A 22,573-nucleotide genomic window follows, 5' to 3' on the forward strand; every position below is an offset into this window, starting at 1 on the left:
TGGTGGGAGTGTCTAAGACCAGAGGACAAGCCTAGGAATAGAATGGAGATGAGAAGAAATTTCTTTAGTTAGAGAGTGGTGAATCTGTAGAATTCTTTGCCACAGGCAGCTGTGGAAGCCACCTTTAGGTATATTTAAGAAAGAGGTTGATTGATTCTTGATTGATTTGGAAGGCATGAAGGAATATGCAGGTGGGGGGGCAAGTAAGTAGATGGGGGCTGAAAAGGAAAAATGGATCAACCAAGATGAAATGGCAGAGCAGACTTGATAGGCCAAATGGCCTAATTCTGCTCCTATATCTCGTGGTCTTATGTTAAAGGGATTAAGATATACACCAGTTGGAAATGCCAATGGAGATGTAGCAAATGGAGTTTAATCCAGACAAATGTGAACTATTGCACTTTGAAAGGTCAAGGGTAAGAGGAATGTATACAGTAATTGGAGGATCCTGGGGAGCATTGTTGTAAAGATGGATCTTGGGGTTCAAGTTCATAATTCCCTGAAATTGGCAACTCACTAGAAAGGGAAAAAAAGTATATGGTATACTTGCCTTTATCAGTTTGAGCACGGAGTATAAAAGTTGGCAAGCCAGTTGAAGCTGGATAAAACTTTGGGCAGACCTCATCTGAAGTGGTATGTTTATTCCGGGTTGCCTCGTTACAGGAAGAGTTTTGAGGAGGGTGCAGAAAACATTCACCATGACGTTGCCTGGATTATAGAGTTTTAGCTACAAGGGAAAATTGGTCCAACTTGGATTGTTTTGTCTGGAGTGTCAAAACAGCGGTTTCATTTAGGTCCATGGCTGAAGATTTAAAAAGGCAGCGCTTCGCGGCAGGTTTCAGAGTTGCACTGCACTCAATCAGTGAACAGGATTTATTAGAAAGGACAAATAAAAATAGGGCAGGGGCAAAGCAGCAGCCATTATGCTAGTGGGCTAGTGTTGGAGTGACTTTAGCTTATCAGGTTTGTGTGAGCCAAGTATGTGGCAAGTTTCTTTTTCATTCTTCATTCCTTGGCTGTTAGGGTACAGGTAGTGCAGTGAGAATGCCTCCGGGGACGTGTTTTGTTCTGTGTGTGAGATGTGGGAATTCTGGGAGACTGGGCTGAGGAGGGGGAAAAAAGATTCAGCCAGCAGAATAGACTTGATGGGCCAAATGGCCTAATCCTGCTCCTGTCTTATGGTGCACCAAGCTGCAGCTCCTCACAGAACTTGTTAAAGGAACTGGAGCTGCTGCTCGAAGACTTTCAGCTCATACAGGAGACTGAGGAAGGAGCTACAGAGAGGTAGTCAACCCTAGGTTGCAAGAGGCAGGTAACTGGGTGACTGTCAAGAGAAAGAAGGGAAATAGGCAGCCAGTGCAGAGTACTCCTGTGACCGCTCCCGTCTATAATAAGTATACCACTTTGGATATTGTTGAGGGGGACCAGGTCTCTGGCTCTGTGGCTCAGAATAGAGGAGAGATGAAGAGGACCATAGTGCTGATAGGGGATTCCATAGTCAGAAGTGCAGAGATGAGATTCTGTGGATGTGATAGAGACACCCAGATATGTTGCCTCTCAGCTGCCAGGGTCAGGAATGTCTTGGATCAAGTCCACAGCATTCTAAACGGGGAGGGTAAGCAGCCAGAGTCTAGGTACAGGTGAGAAGGTCTTGAAGAGAAATTTTAGGGAGCTATGTAGAAAGCTGAAAAACAGGACCTTCAGGGTAATCGCTGGACTGCTGCCTATGCCGTGTGCCAGTGAGGACAAGAATAGGATGATTTGGCAGATGAATGTGTGGCTGAGGAACTGGTGTAGGGGACAGGGGCTCAGATTTATGGATCACTGGAATCTCTTCAGGGCAAGGTATGACATATACAAAAGGGGCAGATTACATCTGAACCCAAGGGGACACCAATATCTTTGCAGGCAGGGTTGTCAGAGCTGTTCGGGAGGGTTAAAGCAGTTGGTTACAAACAGAGGCAATGTGTAGTGAGATTGCTTGCAAGGACAGGCAAAAATAGGGCAAAATTGCAGTCAAAGTTATGAGTTGCAATGTGAAAGGTGGACAAAACCGAAAACAGTGATGAATACAGGACTAAAGGTGTTATATTTGAATGTACACTATACAGGATAAGGTAGATGAATGGTGCTCAGTGTCTCTAGTCCCATTACGCTGAGCAAGGGCACTCCCCAGGGCTGTGTGCTCAGCCCATTCTGTTCACACTGCTGATGCATGACTGTGTCACAGGATTCAGCTCAAACTGCATCATCAAGTTTCCAGAGGACACAGTTATGGTTGGTCCCATCAACGACAATGATGAGTTAGAGTAGAGAGGAAGTGTAGCAGCTGGTGAACAGGTGTGAGAACAACCCAAGTCTGAATGTGGAGAAGACCAAGGAAATCACCAAGGATTTCTGGAAGGTGCAGATGAACCATCCCCCTCTACCAATACATGGCTCCTCTATAGACAGAGTTAAGTTCTGGGGAGTTCACATCACGGATTACCTCACCTGGTTCCTTAACATCTTCCTGACAAGGCACAGCAGCAAATCCATTTCCCAAGGAGATTGGGGAAAGTGAGGCTCCCCCACATTTTAACTACATTTTATAGGAGCACTATTGAGACTGTCCTGACAAGTTGCATCTCCATCTAATATGGGGGCAGCTGAGCATCGGAGCAGAAGCCCCTACAAAGGGACTTCTGGTGCAATCCATCTGTAGATTTCATCCTTACTTTTATAAGTTAATATGTGTTTTGTATACTACAGTGCCTATTCAGAGAAACGTTATTTTATTTGACAGTATACACGTGTATAGTTAAATGACAATAAACTCAACTTGACTTGTAGCACAGTTACAGATTGGCATGCATGATGTGGTTGGCATCACTGAATCATGGTTCAAAGAAGATTATAGCCAGGAGCTCAATGTCCAAGGATATACATTGTATCAAAAGGATAGGCAGGTACACAGAGGGAGTGGGTGGTTCTGTTGGTTAAAAAAAAAGTAATTAAATCATAAGGAAAAGATGACATAGGATCGGGAGGTGTAGAATCATTGTGGGTAGAGCTAAAAAAAAAGCAATGGGAGCTATATACAGACCCCCACACAGTAGTAAAGATGTGGTCTGTAAATTACAATGGGAGATAGAAAATGCATGTCAAAAGAACAATGCTATGATAGTCATGGGAAATTTCAATATGCAAGTAGATTACAAAAATCAGGTTAGTGCTGGTTAGAGGGGCATCAGTAGAATGTATACAAGAAGGCTTTATAGATCAACTCGCGGTTGAGTTCATGAGGAGATCAGCTACACACAAAATGCTGGAGGAACTCAGCAGGTCAGGCAATAGCTATGGAAATGAATAAATAGTCAACATTTCAGGCCGAGACCCTTCATTCATTACTACATCTTACTGTCTCACAAATTTCTTTTAGCTTTTTGAAGTAGTAACCAAGAAGGGCACCGGGGCAGGATGATATATTTAGCATATATGGACTTCAGCAAGGTCTGTGACAAGTATCTGTCTCCCAGGATTGAAATGTCTAATACCAGAGGGTATGCATTGAAGGTGGGGGGGGGGTTAGGTTCAAGAGGAATGTGAGGGGTAGGTTTTTTTTTACTCAAGAGAGTCGTGGATGCCCTGAATGGCTGCCTGGTATGGTGCTGGAGGAAAATACATTAGAGGCTTTTAAAGAGATGTTTGGATGTAAAGAAGATGACGGAATATGGACATTGTGTAGGTAGGAGGGATTAGTGTTTGGGTGTTTTTGATTTGCTTTTTAGCTGGTTTGGCACAATACTCTGGACCAAATGCTCTGTTCCTGTGCTGTACTGTTCCAAGGTCCTGCTTTACAGACTGCTCTAGAAGATTAAATCACATGCAATTCAGTGAGAGCTTGCTAAATGAATACAGAATTACTTCGGTGGTAGGAAGGGAACGGTAATGGCAGAAGGGTGTTTTTCATATCACAGGCCCTTGACTATTAGTGTGTCTCAATGTTCTGGTGTTGGGGCTATTGTTGCTGGTCATCCATATCAATAAATTAGAGGAAAATGTACAAGGAATAGTGAGCAGATAACATTAGAACAGGTGGAAATTTAAGACAGTGAATAAGGTTAACCAGAATTACAACCAAATCTTGATCAGTTTAGTAAGTTGAATGGCAAATGTAGTTTAATTCAAGAAAGTGCAAGATGTTTTGTATTTTGGGAAGTCAAATCAAGGTAGGACTTTCACAGTGAATGGTCAAGCTTTCGAAAGTGTTGTAAAACAGAGGCTATTTGAAGTTCAGTTACAGGCTCCCTGAAAGTGGCATCACAGGTAGACACCTTTGAAGAAGTCTTTTGGCGTGCTGGTCTTCATTAGTTAAAGCCTCGAGTATAGCACTGGGATGTTGCATTGCAGTTGTACAAAATGTCAGTGAAGCTGCACTTAGAACATTGTGTTGTTTTGCCCACTCTGCTGTTGGAAAAACATAATTAAGATGAAAAGAGTGTAGAAAATATTTATGAAGAATGTGCCATGACTCAAAGGATTGAGTCTATTGTTTTAGCACTAAGGGTCCTGCTTTGCACCTTGACTATATAATAATACTCTTCCACTTTCTTCTAAAAGTGTAATTCTTTGTACATGCTTCAATTAACCTTCATCTGCCATTTCATCAACTGGTCTATATCCTGTTGAATTCTTCAACACTATCCACAACTCCACCAATTTTTTGCATCAGATTAATGTGGACGGATGAAGTGGCTGGAATTGGCAAACTGGGCCAAATGGCCCAGAGAACGTAGGGATGTTCTCCTTGGAGCAAAGAAAACTGAGAGGAAAGTAATCCATCATGCTGAAGGTTTAGACTCATTACTGAAGATGACCCAGTGGGAAGATATTTCAAAGACCATGCCACAGATTCAAAGTGGTGGGCAAAATCTATAGGCAACATGAGGAATTGTTTTAATGCAAAGAATTCAAATAATCTGAAACTCACTGTCAATGTGGCTAGTAGAAACAGTCAAATCAGGCAATTGGAGAGTTGTACTAATAAGGACATAATTATTGGATAGATTAGGTTTATCTCTCTGGACCACAGCAGCCTTAGAGAAGACCTCACTGAGGTTTATAAAATCATGATTAATAGGATAGTCGGAGACTTTTTCCTAAGAGTGAGGGAATCTAACACTATAGGGCAAGGGTTTAAAGTGAGAGAAGAAAAGTTTAAAAGAGATCTGAAAGGTCAGGAAACGGTTGAGCCAAATATATATGTACAGAATAGGCATTTGTAGAAGCAGTCGGATAGGAAAGAATTAGAGAAATACGGGCCTAGTATAAGCAAATGAGGATAACATAGCTAAGCATCGTTATTGGCGTGGACAAGTTAGGCTGAAATATTGTACAGTACAGCTCTAATGTATAGCTCTAAGACTCTTAAATCTTACCTGTGTTGATAGTCTTTGGTATGGGCTCCAGTTCTTCATCAATGACAACAGGTTCTGGTCTTGGAAACATTTGCATGTCAGAAACTAGATGCCCACATTTCAGCACAGCATGGAAAGGAGAGTATGCTTGGTCAATCAGTTTGCTGCAATGCAAATAGAGAAACATGATTATGATCCAAAATCCAGAAAAAGTACCAGGAGTGGGACTGATATGTAATCTACAGAGGAACAAACAATACCCTTGAATTATAACTCTCACAACCCATTCTCAGAATATACCCCATCCACTTCATGACAAAGCAGTCACTCAGATCACAGCATCAATCCACGTTCAGAAGACCACAAGACATAGGAGCAAAATTAGGCCATTCAGTTCATGGAGTCTGCTCCACCATTTCCTCATGGCTGAGTTATTATCTCTCTCTCTCTCACAAACCCGTTCTCTTACCTTCTCCCTGTAACATTTTTATGCCCTCATCAATCAAGAATCTATCAACCTCCATTTAAATATACCTAAATGACCTGGCCTCCACAGCCACCTGTAGCAATCAATTCAGCACCCTCTGGCTAAAGTAAATTCCTCCTGATCTTTGTTCTAAATGGACATCCCTCTGTTCTGAGGCTATGACCTCTGGTCTTAGACTCAGCCAGTATACATCTTGCCACATCCACACTATCCTGTCAGTATCAGATTCATAGCAATCAACATACCCAAACATAGACTGTACATTTTTCAGGCAAAGAGGACCATCAATAGTGAAGATTTGCCCCTCACTGTTGTTTAAATCTATCAGTCGTTCGAGAACATCCAGTGTGTCTGTGGCCTGAAGCTAGAAAAACAAAGTTAATGTTCATGAAGAAAGCAGAATTCAGGGTCACATCAAATAACCATCTCAAATTAATCCCATATTCTTTTCTTTAGGACTTTGTTACCAAAGTGTCCAATTTCCCCTCAGATATGCCATACCTCCTCTAAGTTGGCAATGCACATAATATATAGTTTTGATGGAAATGGAAAGGGAAGTGGGAACTTGTTCTCCTCGGAACGCTGATGAAGGATGGAGAGTGAATGACGCAGGGATCCTCGACCTATTCCCAGGCTCCCATCTGTTACAAGGATCACCTGAGATAGATAAAACAAACTTCCAATCAGAAACTTCATCAGAAAATTGCTTTAGTAAGAGAAGGAGCTGAATCAGGAAAATGTAAAGAATTTCAGTTTTTAATTACAGGATAAAATATTTTGTTACATATTAGTTTTCTGCATTCTACAACCATTAGAAATGCTTCTAACCTATTAGCTTCAGTGTCATCATTGAACAGTAGAGACAAGAACAGTTGAACAGCATACTTCTAGAACAGGCTGGACCAGATGAGGAAACAATCCAACTTCCCTGCTTTATTGAATAATTATACATTTCAAGATCAGGAACGGCTTAAAGATTGTCACAGAGATTGTCAATTATACTCACATATCTCAGGCCACAGAGATCACAATTAATACTCACCATAAGTTTAAATCAAAGAGGCGAAATATTCACAGTGAACCAGGAATTGTTATGAAACACATTCTGGTAACCAGTCATTTCATTAAAAGATGCAATCAACCTTAGAGTGGGTACTGAAGGTCTCTAAAAACTTTCAGAAAACAAGCATATACTGTCCACAAACTCACACATTCTAAATATGAACTACCTGAAACTGCTATAGCAGGAAAAGTCATTCCTCAGAATCCTCTTTTCCCAACATAATCTGAGAGTAAGAGGCCCCATAGCTTTACCCACAGCAAGAACATCCAATATCAAAACTTCTGAAACACATCAGCAAATGTACAAGATAGAAACTCATGATCAGGTAGATGGTCAAACTCATAAGTGGACGTGCAGTTACCTGACAGGGAATGCAGGCACCCCACTCATCCTGCACAATATTACTGACCCCCACAAGAGCAGACTCAAGGCAGGTCTTGTCATAGTCATCCATGGTGGTCAGAGCTTCCTGTAAGAGATCCAGTGTGGTGAGAAAATTGAACATTTTAATTGTCAAAGATACTTCATGAAAGTTTGAAAGACACTGAGCTAAAAGAACACATGAACAATGTTTAATGACCTCCCATGAAAGGAGAAAAAGTACAGAGGGGTTAAGGCCTTGAACACTGCAGTCATTAAAACTGAGAGTAATCAACAGGGCAAAACTGAAGCAGCGAGATGGTAGACGGTTACAAGCTGGAGCAGATTACAAATGGCAAACCAACGGAGAGATCTGACAAAATAAGGAATTTCAAAGTGGTTACATTTGGAAGTAATGTAACATTGATGTACCCAACTTGACTAGAGACATCTATAGATCACTAAAATTGTAAATGCTTCCAATAAATGATGTTACTCCTTGGACATGAGCATGAAATCCAGGGTCCATATACTGCTGGATCTACCACATTTCATCTGTGTTCAAAGGTGCATTTACACACTTCCCAATTCCGGTTGAAGGTCAGAAATTGGAAACGGGTTGGGTGTGGGATCCTTGAGATAGACGAGTGTGAGTATGTTTGTTGGTTTGAAAAACAGACGGATTTGCTGTTTGTTGAAAATCCAAACATAAACAGAGCAATATTGTATTTGCTATCCAGTACAATAAGAACTGCACAGATCTGTATATCGGAAAGACAAAATAACCACTTCACAAAGGGATGGTCCAACATTGTTGGGCTAACACCTCAGGTTGAGACTCGGCTGCATATCTACACCTAAAGGACAAGGGATACTCCTTTGAAGATAACAATGTGCACATTTTGGACAGGGAGGACAGGTGGTTTGAAGGAGGTGTTAAAGAAGCCATCTTTGTCAAACTGGAAGACCCATTCCTGAAGAAGGGGTGGGGTAGGACACTACCTATCAGCTACTTACAATGCAGTCCTAACCTCTCCATCCCAGTGTCTCCACAACAATCCACATCTCCATTCACACAAAGATAAGACTAATAACCCTTTCATTACCTCTACGACTTCTAAAGACCCTCATGTGATTGTTTCCCCTTTAAAGAACTCTCAGAGTTTATAAGCTGGAAAACTATTCACCGTGAATTAGAGCTGATGATGCCTCTTGGATGAGTGATAAAATGTCTTCTAAACAACACAGCAAGTCCAGTTGCCTTGATTTACTACTGCTTAATATTTGTAAATTGTGTAGTACTTATATAAAAATTTGGAGTGCTGTGTCACTTCATTGCAAGGAGTATGAGAGGGCTTTGGAGAAGGCACAGAAGATGGACACTGTGATTTTGCCTGGATTAAAGAGCATTATTAGCAAGGAGAGATTGGAGAAATTTGGATTGTTTACTCTGGAGTATCAAAAAGTATATAAATATATATATATACACACAATTATGAGAGGCATTGATAGTCTATTTCACCAAGATAAAATTGTCAAACACTATATCATGTATATTAGAGTGGGGAAGTTTATAGGGGATTTCTGAGGCAAGTCCATCTATTTATTTATTTATTTATTTATTTTTACACAGAGTGGTGGGTACCTGGAACATGTGGCTGGGGGGCAGTGGGGAAGAGGAGGTTGTAAAAGCAGATTTCGGCAGATATGGACCATGAACAGATAGGGTATGGTACATGGAAATTTACAGCACATTACAGGCTCTTCGGCCCACAATGTTGTGCCGACCATGTAATCTACTCCAGAAACTGCATAGAATTTCCCTACCGCACAGCCCTATTTTCTAAGCTTCATTGAACACTACAGCACAGTAAAGGCCCTTCAGCCCTCCATGTTATGCCAGCCCATATAATCCTTAAAAAAAAGTACTAAACCCACACTACCCCATAACCTTCCATTTTTTTTTCATCCATATGCCTGTCCAAGAGGCTCTTAAACACCCCTAATGTTTTAGCCTCCACCACCATCCCTGGCAAGTCATTCCAGGCACTCACAACCCTCTGTGTAAAAAACTTACCCCTGATTTTATCCCCTAAACTTCCCTCCCTTAATTTTGTACCTATGCCCTCTGGTGTTTGCTATTGATGCCCTGGGAAACAGGTACTGACTATCCACCCTATCTATGCCTCTCATAATCTTGTAGTCCTCTATCAAGTCCTCTCTCATTCTTCTATGCTCCAAAGAGAAAAGTCCCAGCTCTGCTAACCTTGCTTCATATGACTTGTTCTCCAATCCAGGCAACATCCTGGTAAATCTCCTCTGCACCCTCTCCATAGCTTCCACATCCTTCCTATAATGAGGTGACCAGAATTCAGCACAATACTCTAAGTGCGGTCTCACCAGAGATTTGTAGAGTTGCAACATGACCTCTCTACTCTTGAACTCAATCCCCCTGTTAATGAAGCCTAGCATCCCATAGGGCTTCTTAACTACCCTATCAACCTGTGCAGCGACCTTGAGGGATGTATGGATTTGACCATTAATCCTGTAATCAGTCTTCTGGTTTGTCCTTCCAAAATGCATCACCTCACACTTGTCCGGAATGAACTCCATCTGCCATTTTTCTGCCCAACTCTACAGCCTGTCTATATCCTCTTGTAACCTTCGACCACCTACAGCTCCATCCACAACTCCTCCAAACTTTGTGTCATCCGCAAACTTACTCACTCATCCTTCCGCCTCTACATCCAGGTCATTTATAAAAATCACAAATAGCAGGGGTCCCAGGACAGATCCCTGCGGCACTCCACTAGTCACCGACCTCCAGGCAGAATATTTTCCTTCCACAACTACTCTCTGCTTTCTTCCTTTAAGCCAATTTTTTATCCGAACAGCCAAGGTTCCACTTATCCCATGCCTCATGACTTTCTGAATGAGTCTCTCATGAGGGACCTTGTCAGATGCTTTGCTGAAGTCCATGTAGACCACATCCACTGCCCTACCCTCATCAATTTCTTTTGTTACCTCTTCAAAAAACCCAATCAGGCTCGTGAGGCACGATCTTCCCTTCACAAAGCCATGTTGACTATCCATGAGTAGCCTGTACTTCTCCAAATGCTCATAGATCCTATCCTTAAGAATCCTTTCTAGTAGTTTGCACACCACTGACGTAAGACTCACCGGTCTATAGTTCCCAGGTTTCTCCCCATTACCTTTTTTAAACAAGGGAACTACATTTGCCATTCTCCAGTCCTCTGGTACTTCCATGTACCTATCCAAGATGTCTCTTAAAAGACCCTATTATATCCACCTCTACCACTGTTGCTTGCAGTGCATTCCACACACCCATTACATGTCAGTGAAAAACTTACTTCTCTATACCTACTTCTATGCACCTTGAAACTATGTCTCCTCGTGTTAGCCATTTCAGCCGTGGAAAAAAGCCTCTGGGCATCCACACAATCAATGCCTCTCATAATCTTATACAACTATCAGGTCACCTCTCATCCTCTGTCGCTCCAAGGAGAGAAGGCCAAGTTCACTCAACCTATTTTCATAAGGCATGCTCTCCAATCCAGACAAGATCCTTGTAAATTCCTCTGCACTCTCTCTACAGCATCCACATCCTTCTCGTAGTGAGGTGACCAGAACTGAACACAGTACTCCAAGTGGGGTCTAACTAGGATTTTATATTGCTTTAACATTACCTTACAGCTCTTGAACTCAATCCCATGGTTGATGAAGGCCAACACACCATGCACCTTCTTAACAACACTGTTAAACTGCACAGCAGCTTTGAGTGTACTATGGAGATGGACCCCAAAATCTCTCTGATCCTCCACACTGCCAAGAGTTTTACCAATAAAACTATATTGTCTTCAAATTTGACCTACCAAAATGAACCGCTTCATATTTATCTGGGTTGAACTTCATCTGCCACTTCTCAGCCCAGTTCTACATTCTATCAATGTCCCACAATAACCGCCGACATCTGTGTCTATTGCATATGATGCTCCCGATGTGTCCTCCTCTACATTGGTGAGATCTGTTGTAAATTGAGGGACTGCTTCATCGAGCACCTCTGCACCATCTGCCACATACAGGACTTCCCAGTTGCCAAACATTTAATTCCAATTCCCATTCTGACATGTTGATCCATGGCCTTGTCTTGTGCCATGATGAGCCCACCCTCAGGGGAGAGGAGGAACACATATTCTGTCAGGGTACTGTCCAACCTGATGGCATGAATATCAGTTTCTCCTTCCTGCCCTTCCCCACACCCTCTGTTCCCTACTCTGACCTTTCTATTCAGGTGTCTTAGTCCTAAAGAAGAGTCTTGGTCCGAAACGTCGACTGTTTTTCGTTACCGTAGGTGCTGCCTGACCTGCTGATTTCCTCCAGCATTTTGTGTGTGTTGTTCTGAACCATGTTCAGTTGAAATTGGAATCATGCTCAGAGACATGATGGGCTGAAGCAACACGCACTAAATGTTGAAGGAACTCAGCAGGTCAGGCAACATCTATGGAAATAAGTACAGTTGACATTTCAGGCTGAGACCTTCATTCAAAACTGGAAAGGAAGGGGGATGCCACCAGAATAAAAGTGGGGGGAGGGGAAGGAAGACAAGCTAGAAGGTGATAGGTGAAGCCATGTGGGTGGGAAAGGTAAAGGGCTGGAGAAGAAGGAATCTGATAGGAGAGGAGAGTGGACCATAGGAGAGAGGGGCCACAGGAGGAAACAATAGACAGTTCAGAATAGGGACTGGGGAATAGAAGAAGAGGGGAGTGAGAGAGAATTTTTTTTTAACCAGAAGGAGAAATTGATATTCATGCCATCAGGTTGCAGCTACCCAGAGTAAATACGTTTTACTCCTCCACCCTGAGGGTGGCCTCATTGTGTCACAAGTGGTGACCATGGACTGACAAGTCAGAACAGGAATGGTAATTAAAATAATGGGCTGAAGGGCCTGACACTGTGCTGTACCAGACTTTGTCTGTCATGAGAGGGCCAGTTAGCATCTCCCGCTAACTAGAGACAGGATTATTTCACACAAATAACCTGGCCAGGAATGAGGGTGGACAACTGAAACATGTTGAATTGCACCTGAAGAGCGTTATAATCCCTGGTGAAGGGAACCATGAGTTCCCAGAGAGAAGAGAAAGCCACAAGGCAAGTGAACTCCAGTTTGTAACTGGTCGCCATATGTTCAAACAGCATACTGAGTCCATGAGCAGCCAAATGTTTGCGCTGGTATTCCTCAGTGCCCTCCAGAGGGACAGGGCGAGTCATGGAGAGAGAAACATCTAACAGCACCACCGTTGGCATGGCTTCAGAACACAGCGCTCGCTCCTCCACCTCAACAAGGCACGGCGCACACTGCTTACACCACTCTCTCCTCCACTTCAACAAGGCAAGGCACAGACTGCCTACAAACAAGAAACAAATACAGCAATCAGCAACAACTAATATTTTGTAAAAGAACAGCAGGATAGGCTCGGGGGAGGGGAAGGGACGACCGGGGGGGGGGGGGGGGGAGGGGGAGGAGGAAGCAGGAGGAGGAAGAAAGGAAGGGGGAAGGAATGGGTGGTGTGAGAAGGAGCAAAGGATGGGGAGGAGGGGGAAGGAGCGAAAAAGGTAAGGGGGAAGGAATGGGTGGTGCGGAGGAGGAGGGAGTTGGGGGAAGAGGTAAGGAGCACAGAAGGTAAGGGGGAGGAGAGAGAAGGAGCGAAGAAGGTAAGGGGGAGTGAAGAAGGATAGGGGAAAGAGTTAGGAGATTACTGATAAAGGATGAGGAAGTGGGGGATGGTGGCTGTTCTCCGAAATGAAATGGCCGGAGGGCAAGATTCTGCATTTTGAATTTGCCCTCGGTACCTACCCGAATCCGTTGCAGTGCGGCCTTCGACTGTGAATTGTGAACTGAGGTCCTCCGGCGCCACCCCGCGCTCGGTCCTCCAAGTCCGGCGCAGTCCCGCTCCGGTCTCGTCTGCTCACTGACAACTTCCGTTCCGGTCTCTCTCGTTTCCTTCAAATAAATAACCACAGGTTGAATTTTTAACTACCTAAAATTTTAAAATTTACTGGGGCTAATCTCTGCGGCACTCTCAGCTCACCCCATCTCTTTAACTCCATTTAACGAATTTAATGGGTTATGCCGCTTAAAGCCCCAGCTATGTCGTGAATTGTATTGGTTTGCCGCAGAGGTACATTGCAATACATTAAAATATAAACTATGAATCGTAAAAAGCACATTTAAATTTAAATAAGGAATGCAAAAAGAGAGAGAACATAGTGAGGTAGTGTAGATTCATTTTTCATTCAGAAATCTGACTGTGCAGGGGGAAGAAGTTGTTCCTGAATAATTGACCATAAGACCACAAGTTATAGGAACAGAATTAAATCAATTGGCCCATCGAGTCTGTTCGCCATTTCATAATGGTTAATCCAATTTTCCTCTCAGCCCCAACCAGCCTTCTACCCGTATCTTATTTAGCAGCCTTGTGTGTGGCACCTTATCCAATGCATTCTGAAAATCCTCTTTGCCTGTGCACCCCGGATGTCAAAATATGTTGACAATTCATTATCTGAACTAGGTTAGGAAACTCACTGCACAACTCCTAATTAATCAAAACTCACACTATTATCTCTGCACAAACAACAAAGTAACTACTTCACAGAGACTTCAACTACTGCACAGAGTCTTGCCATCTTCAGAAGTTTTCTGATGACTCTGCCATAGCTGGATGCATCAGCAAGGGAGATGAGGCTGAATACAGGGCTACGGTGGGAAACTTTGTCACATGGTGTGAGCGGAATCATCTGCAGCTTAATGTGAAAAAGACTAAGGAGATGGTGGTGGACCTGAGGAGGGCTAAGGCACCGGTGACCCCTGTTTCCATCCAAGGGATCAGTGTGGACATGGCGGAGGATTACAAATACCTGGGGATATGAATTGACAATAAACTGGACTGGTCAAAGAACACTGAGGCTGTCTACAAGAAGGGTCAGAGCCGCCTCTATTTCCTGAGGAGACTGAGGTCCTTTACCATCTGCCGGACAATACTGAGGATGTTCTACGAGTCTGTGGTGGCCAGTGCTGTCATGTTTGCTGTTGTGTGCTGGGGCAGCAGGCTGAGGGTAGCAGACACCAACAGAATCAACAAACTCATTCACAAGGCCAGTGATGTTGTGGGGGTGGAACTGGACTCTCTGACGGTGGTGTCTGAAAAGAGGATGCTGTCCCAGTTGCATGCCATCTTGGACAATGTCTCCCATCCACTCCATAATGTACTGGTTAGGCACAGGAGTACATTCAGCCAGAGACTCTTTCCACCGAGATGCAACACTGAGCATCATAAGAAGTCATTCCTGCCTGTGGCCATCAAACTTTACAACTCTTCCCTTGGAGTGTCAGACACTCTGAGCCAATAGGCTGGTCCTGGGCTTATTTCCACTTGGCATAATTTACTTATTATCAATTAATTATTTCTGGTTTTATTTTGCTATATTTCTACTCTATTCTTGGTTGGTGCAACTGGAACGAAACCCAATTTCCCTCGGGATCAATAAAGTATGTTTGTCTGTCTGTCTGTAACTAGGTTGACCACAGGATAACAACTTAAAACTTGAATTCTACTGTTCCCTCAGTAACAATATTCACTCAGACCACTACTCCAATTTATAACGCAAAAACAGTGTATCTCCCATTGACCAAATGATTGATCCTTTCTTCTCCCAGTCCCTGACATGGGGATTCTTCCTTGTAATGCTTAGTCTCCAGCATTATCACCCTGTTGCATTTGAAGCTACTGGCTTTTTATGAACTTCTAATTTGTTCAAATGATGCACCTCATTCTTGTTGTTTTGAGGTAATCTGACTGACCTATAACAGATTCCCATTGGATGTAGTCCAAGGGCCTCACAATTTCATGCCTCAGATGACTTCTTTTGTTCTCTTCAACTCTGGTTCAAAACAGTTAAACTGGATCACTGAGACACTGGACTGAGTTAACGAGATTACTTCAGCAAACCTGCCATTGTACATAATACATACCTTATCTGAGAATGAGTTTTGGTTCATGTCAGAAACGAGCCACGCTCCCGAATAATGGCTTCAAGACAAATTCAAGGAAACAAAGTTTATTAACAGTTCTGCAGAGCTGGGCCCCCTCAGAGAAGGGAACCCTGAACCTTACAGGGCAGCAGGTTTTATCCTTCTTCCTTACCCCTCCCCTCCCTGACTCGGGAGGTACACAGTGTTTTCCCATTCCATATTTGGAGTTGTTTTTTTACATGTTTCTGTAAAACAATAGTCCATATCTCAGGACTTCAATGATTCCACAAACAGTTAATTTTGTCAAGGCTTCTGCATTCATAATTAGATCACACTTGTTTACAGACTTTAACCCAGACATAATTAAATCACATTTGTCCCTAAACATAATTAAATCACATTTGTCCTTTGACTTTAACCCGGACCTGTCAGAAACGCACATCTTAATTTTGAATCTTACAGTTCAGAAGGTCAATACCAGAAACTTTTTGTGCCCACATTTAATTGCTCTCCCAAAGCAAAAATCAGTTCATCAAACAGTTCACAAAATGGAGATTACAGAGCAGCTTCACGAAATGGCAGCCTCCATCCCTTCCACCTCATGACAAGAACAAAGACAATTGGTTTGTCAATTTCCCCCATCCTTGACCCATTCAAGTTTGATGTTTTCTTCGATGAACACTTCCAACAGTGGTGTATTCTAACAACCCAGTGTGACACACAACCCTTCAGAAGCAGTAGAAGTAATAAATCATCAAACTTAAAAGGAATCTGTCAGTGGGATGTAAAAAGAAAAGTGGTGCCGCTGTGAAATACGACTTACTCCATGCGCTGCAAAATGGCGGATCCCATCCTCTCCAGTACCCAGTGTGACACACAACCCTTCAGAAGCAGTGAAAATGACCCATAAACAGGAAGTATAAGCCCAACTACCAAAGTCATTCTTCCTCAGCCCAGAGATTTGATGGACGAAGAACTGCAGTCAGTGGTGTATTTTAGTACAGTGTAGTCAGGATGACTTCACCTCCAGTAACATGTTGGAATTTATCATTGCTGATGGATTACCCTGATGAATACATCTGTGGGAGTGTACCTGTGGTGAACTACATATACCTGTCTGGACACGCCCCCTGATGACTGCTCCTGTGGCTCCTCCCACAGACCCCTGTATAAAGGTGATGGAGGTCTGAGCCCAGCCTCTCAGTCTCCAGGATGTAGTATGGTGGTCACTCACTGCTTGTTCCTTATTCCGGTCAATAAAAGCCGATACCTTGCTTTTACGTCTCAGAGTGAGTTATTGATGGTGCATCAGTACCCAACTCCAGCTCCTGTCTGAACTGATCAAGGAGTTGGTGCTGAAGTTGTATGGACTCAGAATACAGGCTTCAGACAGGAGGTGGGTGAGCACTAGGAGAGGTAAAGGGATTAGGAAGTCAATGCAGATTTCCCCTGAACATAAAACATAGGAGCAGAATTAGGACATTTGGCCCATTGAGTATGCTCTGCCATTCAATCACAGCTGATCCTTTTTTTTTCTCCTCCTCAACCCCATTTCCTGGCCTTTTCCCCGTAACCTTTGATGCCATGTCCAATCAAGAATCTATCAATCTCTGCCTTAAATACACCCAACTATCTAGCCTTCATAGTTGCATGTGGCAACAAATTCCACATATTCACCACCCTTTGACTAAAGAAATTTCTCCACTTCTCTGTTTTGAATGGATGCCCCTCTATCCTGAGGGTGTGCCCTCTTGTTCTAGACTCTCCCACCATGGGAAACATCCTTTCCACACCTATTCTTATCTATGCCTTTCAACATTCAAAGGTTTCAATGAGATCCATCCTCATCCTTCTAAATAACAGAAAGAATAGACCCAGACCCCTCAAACGTTTGTATAATAACCCTTTCATTCCTGGAATCATCCTTGTGAACCTCCTCTGGACCCTCTCCAACGCCAGCACATCTCTTCTAAGATGAGCAGCCCAAAACTGTTCACACTACCCAAGGTGAGGCCTCACTAGTGCCTTATAAAGCCTCAACCTCATATCCCTGCTCTTGTATTCTAGACCTCTTGAAATGAATGTTAATATTGCATTTGCCTTCCTTACACCGACTCAACCTGCAAGTTAACCTTTAGGGTGTTCTGCACAAGGACTCACAAGTCCCTTTGTATGTCAGAACTTTGGATTTTCTTCCCATTTAGAAAATAGTCTGCACATTTATTTCTACTACCAAAGTGTATGACCATATATTTTCCAACATTATACTTCATTCACCACTTTCTTGCCCATTTTCCCAATCTGTCTAAGTCCTTCTGCTTCCTACCTGTTTCCTCAACACTACCTGCCCCTTCACCAATCTTCATATCATCTGCAAACTTGGCAACATCTATTCCATCATCTAAATCATTTATATACAGCATAAAAAGCAGCCCACACCGACCTCTGCGGAGCACCACTAGTCACTGGCAGTCAACAAGACAAGGATCCTTTTATTCCCACTCACTGCCTTCTTCCAATCAGCCAATGCTCTAACCATCTTAGTAACTTTCCTGTAATACCACAGGCTCTTAATTTGATAAGCAGCTTCACATGTAGCCCCCTTGTCAAAGGCCTTCTGAAAATCAAAATACACAACATCCACTGCATCCCCTTTATCTTTCCAACTTGTAATCTCCTCAAAGAATTCCAATAGGTTTGTCAGGCAATATTTTCCCTGAAGGAAACTATGCTGACTTTGTCCTACCTTGTCCTCTGTCACCAAGTACTCTATCACCTCATTCTTAACAATTTATTCCAACAACTTCCCACCACTGAGGTCAGGCTAAATGAACTATAATTTCCTTTCTGCTGACTCCCTCCTTTCTTAAAGAGTTGAAAGACATTTGCAATTTCCCAGTCCTCCAGAATAATGCCAGAGTCCAATGATTCTTGAAAGATCATTACTAATGCCTCCACAATTTCTACTGCTACCTTTTATAGAACCCTAGAATGCAGTTCATCTGGTCCAGGTGACTTATGCACCTTTAGGTCTTTCAGCTTTTTGAGTACCTTCTCCCTTGTAATAGTAACTGCACTTACTTCTCTTCCTCACAATTTTCAATACCTTGCACACTGCTTGTGTCTTCCACAGTGAAGACTGATGCAAAATACTTATTTAGTTCATCTGCCATCTCCTTGCTCCTGTTATTATTTCTCCGACATAATTTTCTAGTGGTCCACTCTCATTTCTTTTTCTATCAACATTGATATTGTTTGCTAGCTTGCTTTCATATTTCATCTTTTCCTTCTTAATGATTCTGTTAGTTGATTTCTGTAGATTTTTAAAAGCTTCCAAGTCCTCTGTGTACCTGCCAATTTTTGCTTTGTTGTGTGCCCTCTTTTACTTTTGCATTAACTTTGACTTCCCCTATCAGCCACAGTTGTACTATTTCAGAATACACTTACTCTGCACCTTCTTCATTTCCCCCAGAAACTCAGGCTATTGCTGCTCTGGTGACATCCCTGCCAGCATCTCCTTCCAATTTACCTTGGCCAACTCCTCTCTCATACCACTGTAATTTCCTTTACTCCACTGAAATACTGCTACTTTCTCCCTATCAAATTTCAAGTTGAACTCAATCATATTGTGATCACTGCTTCCTAGGGGTTCCTTTACCTTAAGCTCCCTAATCGCTTCCAGTTCTTTGCATAATACCCAATCCAGTATAGGTGATCGCCTAGGAGGGTCAACAACAAACTGTTCTAAAAAGACATCTCATAGGCATTCAACGAATTCACTCTCTTGAGATCCATTATCAACCTGATTTTCCCAACCTACCTGCATGTTAAAATCTCTGATGACTATCATAACATTGTCCTTTTGACACGCCTTTTCTATTTCCCATTGTAATCTGTGGTCCACATCCGAACTACTGTTTGGAGGCCTGTATTTAACTGCCATCAGGGTCCTTTTACCCTTGCAGTTTCTTAACTCTACCCATAAGAATTCAACATTTGATGTCACACCTCTCTACTGATTTGATGCCATTCTTTACTAGCAGAGCTATGCCACCCCCTCTGCTTACCTTTCTATCCCTCCAATACAACGTGTAATCTTGGATATTCAGCTCCCAACTACAAGCATCCTTCAGCCACAATTCAGTGATGCCCACAACATCATACCTGGGAATCTGTAAAAGGGCAACAGGATCATCCACCTTATTGCTTATACTCTGTGCATTGAGATATAACACTAGTACCGTACAATGCTAGCCAACCTGCTGGTGAGAATATTGTTCCCCCTCCCTCCCCCCACCTTGGGTTCAGGTGCAAGAAATCACTTTTGTACAGGTCATAACTCTCCCAGGAGAGATCCCAATGATCCAAGAACCTGAAGCCATTTCCCCCGCACCAGCTTTCAGATCTGTGGCATTTAAGACTGACAACCGAGGTCTGTATAAGACAACCAGGTATGAATTGTGGAGGGCTACTTCAAGAGCAAAGAAACAATTCTGAGTGAGGTTGGAGGTGACATAGAATGTGCCTCAACTCTGGCAGGGTTTGCAGGCCATTACTTCCTACAAAGCAAAACCCAACATCATGAATGGCAGCAATACTTCACTACCAGACAAACACAATGCCTTTTAGCTCACTTTGAAAGGGACAATAAAACCACAGCTATGGGGATCTCTACAGCATCAGGTGGCCCTGTGACCTCTGTCTCAGAAGATGACGTAAGCTTGTTTTTCAAGAGGGTCAACCCTCACAAGGCAGCAGGGCTGGATGGAGTACCTGAAAAGGCTCTGAAAACTTGTACCAATCAACTGGCCAGGGTATTTAAAGACATCTTCAACTTGTCAATGCTACGGTTGGAAGTTCTCATTTGCTTCAAAAGGGCAACAATTATACCAGTGCCTAAGAAGAGCAGCGTTAGCGGCCTTAATGACTATTGCACAGTAGCACTCACTTCTATGGTGATGAAGTGCTTTGAGATGTTGATCTTGGCAAGAATCAACACTTCTCTCTGGAAGGACCTGGACCCTCTGCAATTTGCCTATCGCCACAATAGGTCTACAGAAGATGTGATCTCACTGGCTCTCCACATGGCCTTGGATCACCTGGACAGTACAAATACCCATATCAGGATACTGTTTGTTGACCATAGCTCAGCATTTAACACTATCATGCCTACAGTCCTGATCAAAAAGCTACAGAAGTGAGGCTTCTGTACCTCCCTCTGCACTGGATCCTCAACTTCCTAACCAGAAAACCATAATAAATTTCGACCTCAATGACAATTAACACTGGTGCTCCACTGGGATGTGTGCTTAGACCACTGCTCTACTCTCTCTACATCTATGACTGTATGGCTAGGTATAGCTCAAATGCCATTTATAAATTTGCTGATGGTACACCATCATTGACAGAATTTCAGATGGTGATGAAGGGGCATACAGGAGTGAGATATAACAGCTAGTTGAGTGGTGTCACAGCAACAACCTTGCACTCAATGTCAACAAGACCAAAGAGTTAATTGTTGACTTCAGGAAGGGTAAGGTGAGGGAACACAAACCAATCCTCATAGAGGGATCAGAGTGAAGAGAGTAAGCAATTTCAAATTCCTGGGTGTCAATATCTCGGAAGACCTAACTGGACACAACATATTGATGAAGCTATAAAGGAGGCAAAACAGTCACTATATTTCATTAAGAGTTTGAGGAGATTTGGTTTGTCAATTAAAACACTTGAAAACTTTGGTAAATGTACCATGGATGGCATTTTGACTGGCTGCTTCACTCTTGTCTGTGGGGGCTACTGCACAAGATTGAAGTAAGTTGCAGAATTTTCTAAAATTAGTCAGCTTCATCATGGGTACAAACCTTCGTAGAGTCCAAGACAGATTCAAGTAGCAGTGCCTTAGGAAGGCGGCGTCATCGTTAAGGATCCCCACCTCCCAGGACATGCCCTCTTCTCAATGTTACCATCAGGAAGGAGGTGCATATGTCTGAAGACACACACTCAGTGACTCAGGAGCATCTTCTTCCCCTCTGCCATCAGATTCCTAAATGGACATTGAACCCATGAATGTACCTCACTATTTTTTACTTCCATGTTTTTGCACTACTTAATTTAACAAGTATATACAGTAATTCAAGTTTTTTTCTCTGTATTTATCATGTATTTCATTGTACCGCTGCCATAAAGGTAACAAATTTCACAACATATGCTGATGATATTAAACCTGATTCTGAAAGTGGAAGAAGGCAAGGCTGTAGGTGTTGTCTACATGGACCTTAGCAAAGCATTTGACGAGATCCTACATGGAGATTGGTCACGAAGGTTCGGTCGCTGTGTTTCTGTGGAGAGAACAAGATTCCCCAGTAGTATGTTGCCTCCCAGTTGCCAGGGTCTGGGATATGTTGGCATGACAATGGATCAATATGTTGGAATGGGAATCAAAATTAAAATGTTTGTCCACCAGGAAGTCCCGCTTGTGGCAGATGGTATGGATGTGCTCAACAAAGCAGTACCCCAATTGATGAGGCCACCCTCAGGGTGGAGGAAGAACACCTTATATTCCATTTGGGTACCTTCCAGCCCTATAGCATGAATAACGATTTCTCCTTCTGGTTAAAAAAAATGCTTCCTCTATCCCCCTCTCTTTTATGGTCGGGTCCGAAGTCCGTGTTCCAGTTCTTGATCCGGTCTGCGGACTCCGGGTCCTTCGACCGCCCTTCGTTTCGCCTTGAACTGAAATAGTCACACCTGAGGATCATCTTAGCTTGGTTGGGCTCAAGGAGGCGCACCTGATGCCTATCAGTTGGCTGTGAATATAAGGGGCTCTGGGAGTGAGTATAGTTCCGGTCGGGTCGGGTCGGGTCGGGTCAGGTCATCCCAGCTTGAAGAACCACTGTTAATGATGAGTTCTGGACTGGGCTGCTCCATAGCCTGTCCGAGCCTTCCTGTCACAGTGAGTCTTGAAGTCACCCTGGACCAAGCTCCCTTCCTATCCCTTGCCTCTGTCAGGTAAGCCAGGCCAGATTGACATTGCCCGGTGGAGGGCTCTGCTGCTTCCTATCCCTTGCCACCGATGGGTTGTGCCCCACGACCTGCCCAGGCCCCTGTGTCCTGCCTGGGAGGTCCAGGCCCTGCCCAGGAGTTCTGCAGCCCACCCAGGGGGCTATCCTCCCAGCATCCCTAGTCCCGAGACCCCAGCCTCCAGCAGAGCCTCG

General features: G+C 43.3%; 1 protein-coding gene across 2 annotated transcripts in view; it reads right to left on the bottom strand.

The window, feature by feature from the left end:
- The window catches only part of ints14 (integrator complex subunit 14), a 54,696-nt gene that overhangs the window by 31,399 nt on the left and 724 nt on the right, over positions 1-22,573 (bottom strand). Inside the window, exons 2-7 of one of the 2 annotated variants that reach the window (XM_073032818.1) lie at positions 13,185-13,331; positions 12,413-12,735; positions 7,311-7,418; positions 6,388-6,543; positions 6,132-6,250; positions 5,421-5,563 (exon numbers count right to left, since the gene is read on the bottom strand). In XM_073032818.1, coding sequence (XP_072888919.1) covers positions 5,421-5,563; positions 6,132-6,250; positions 6,388-6,543; positions 7,311-7,418; positions 12,413-12,634 — 748 coding nt within the window. In that variant the 5' untranslated portion in view covers positions 12,635-12,735; positions 13,185-13,331. Of the gene's footprint in view, positions 1-5,420; positions 5,564-6,131; positions 6,251-6,387; positions 6,544-7,310; positions 7,419-12,412; positions 12,736-13,184; positions 13,379-22,573 lie in introns of those variants that run through there. The other variant, XM_073032817.1, reaches the window with a different exon arrangement.

Source organism: Hemitrygon akajei, chromosome 30 (genome assembly GCF_048418815.1).
Source record: "Hemitrygon akajei chromosome 30, sHemAka1.3, whole genome shotgun sequence".
Classification (NCBI taxonomy): domain Eukaryota; kingdom Metazoa; phylum Chordata; class Chondrichthyes; order Myliobatiformes; family Dasyatidae; genus Hemitrygon; species Hemitrygon akajei.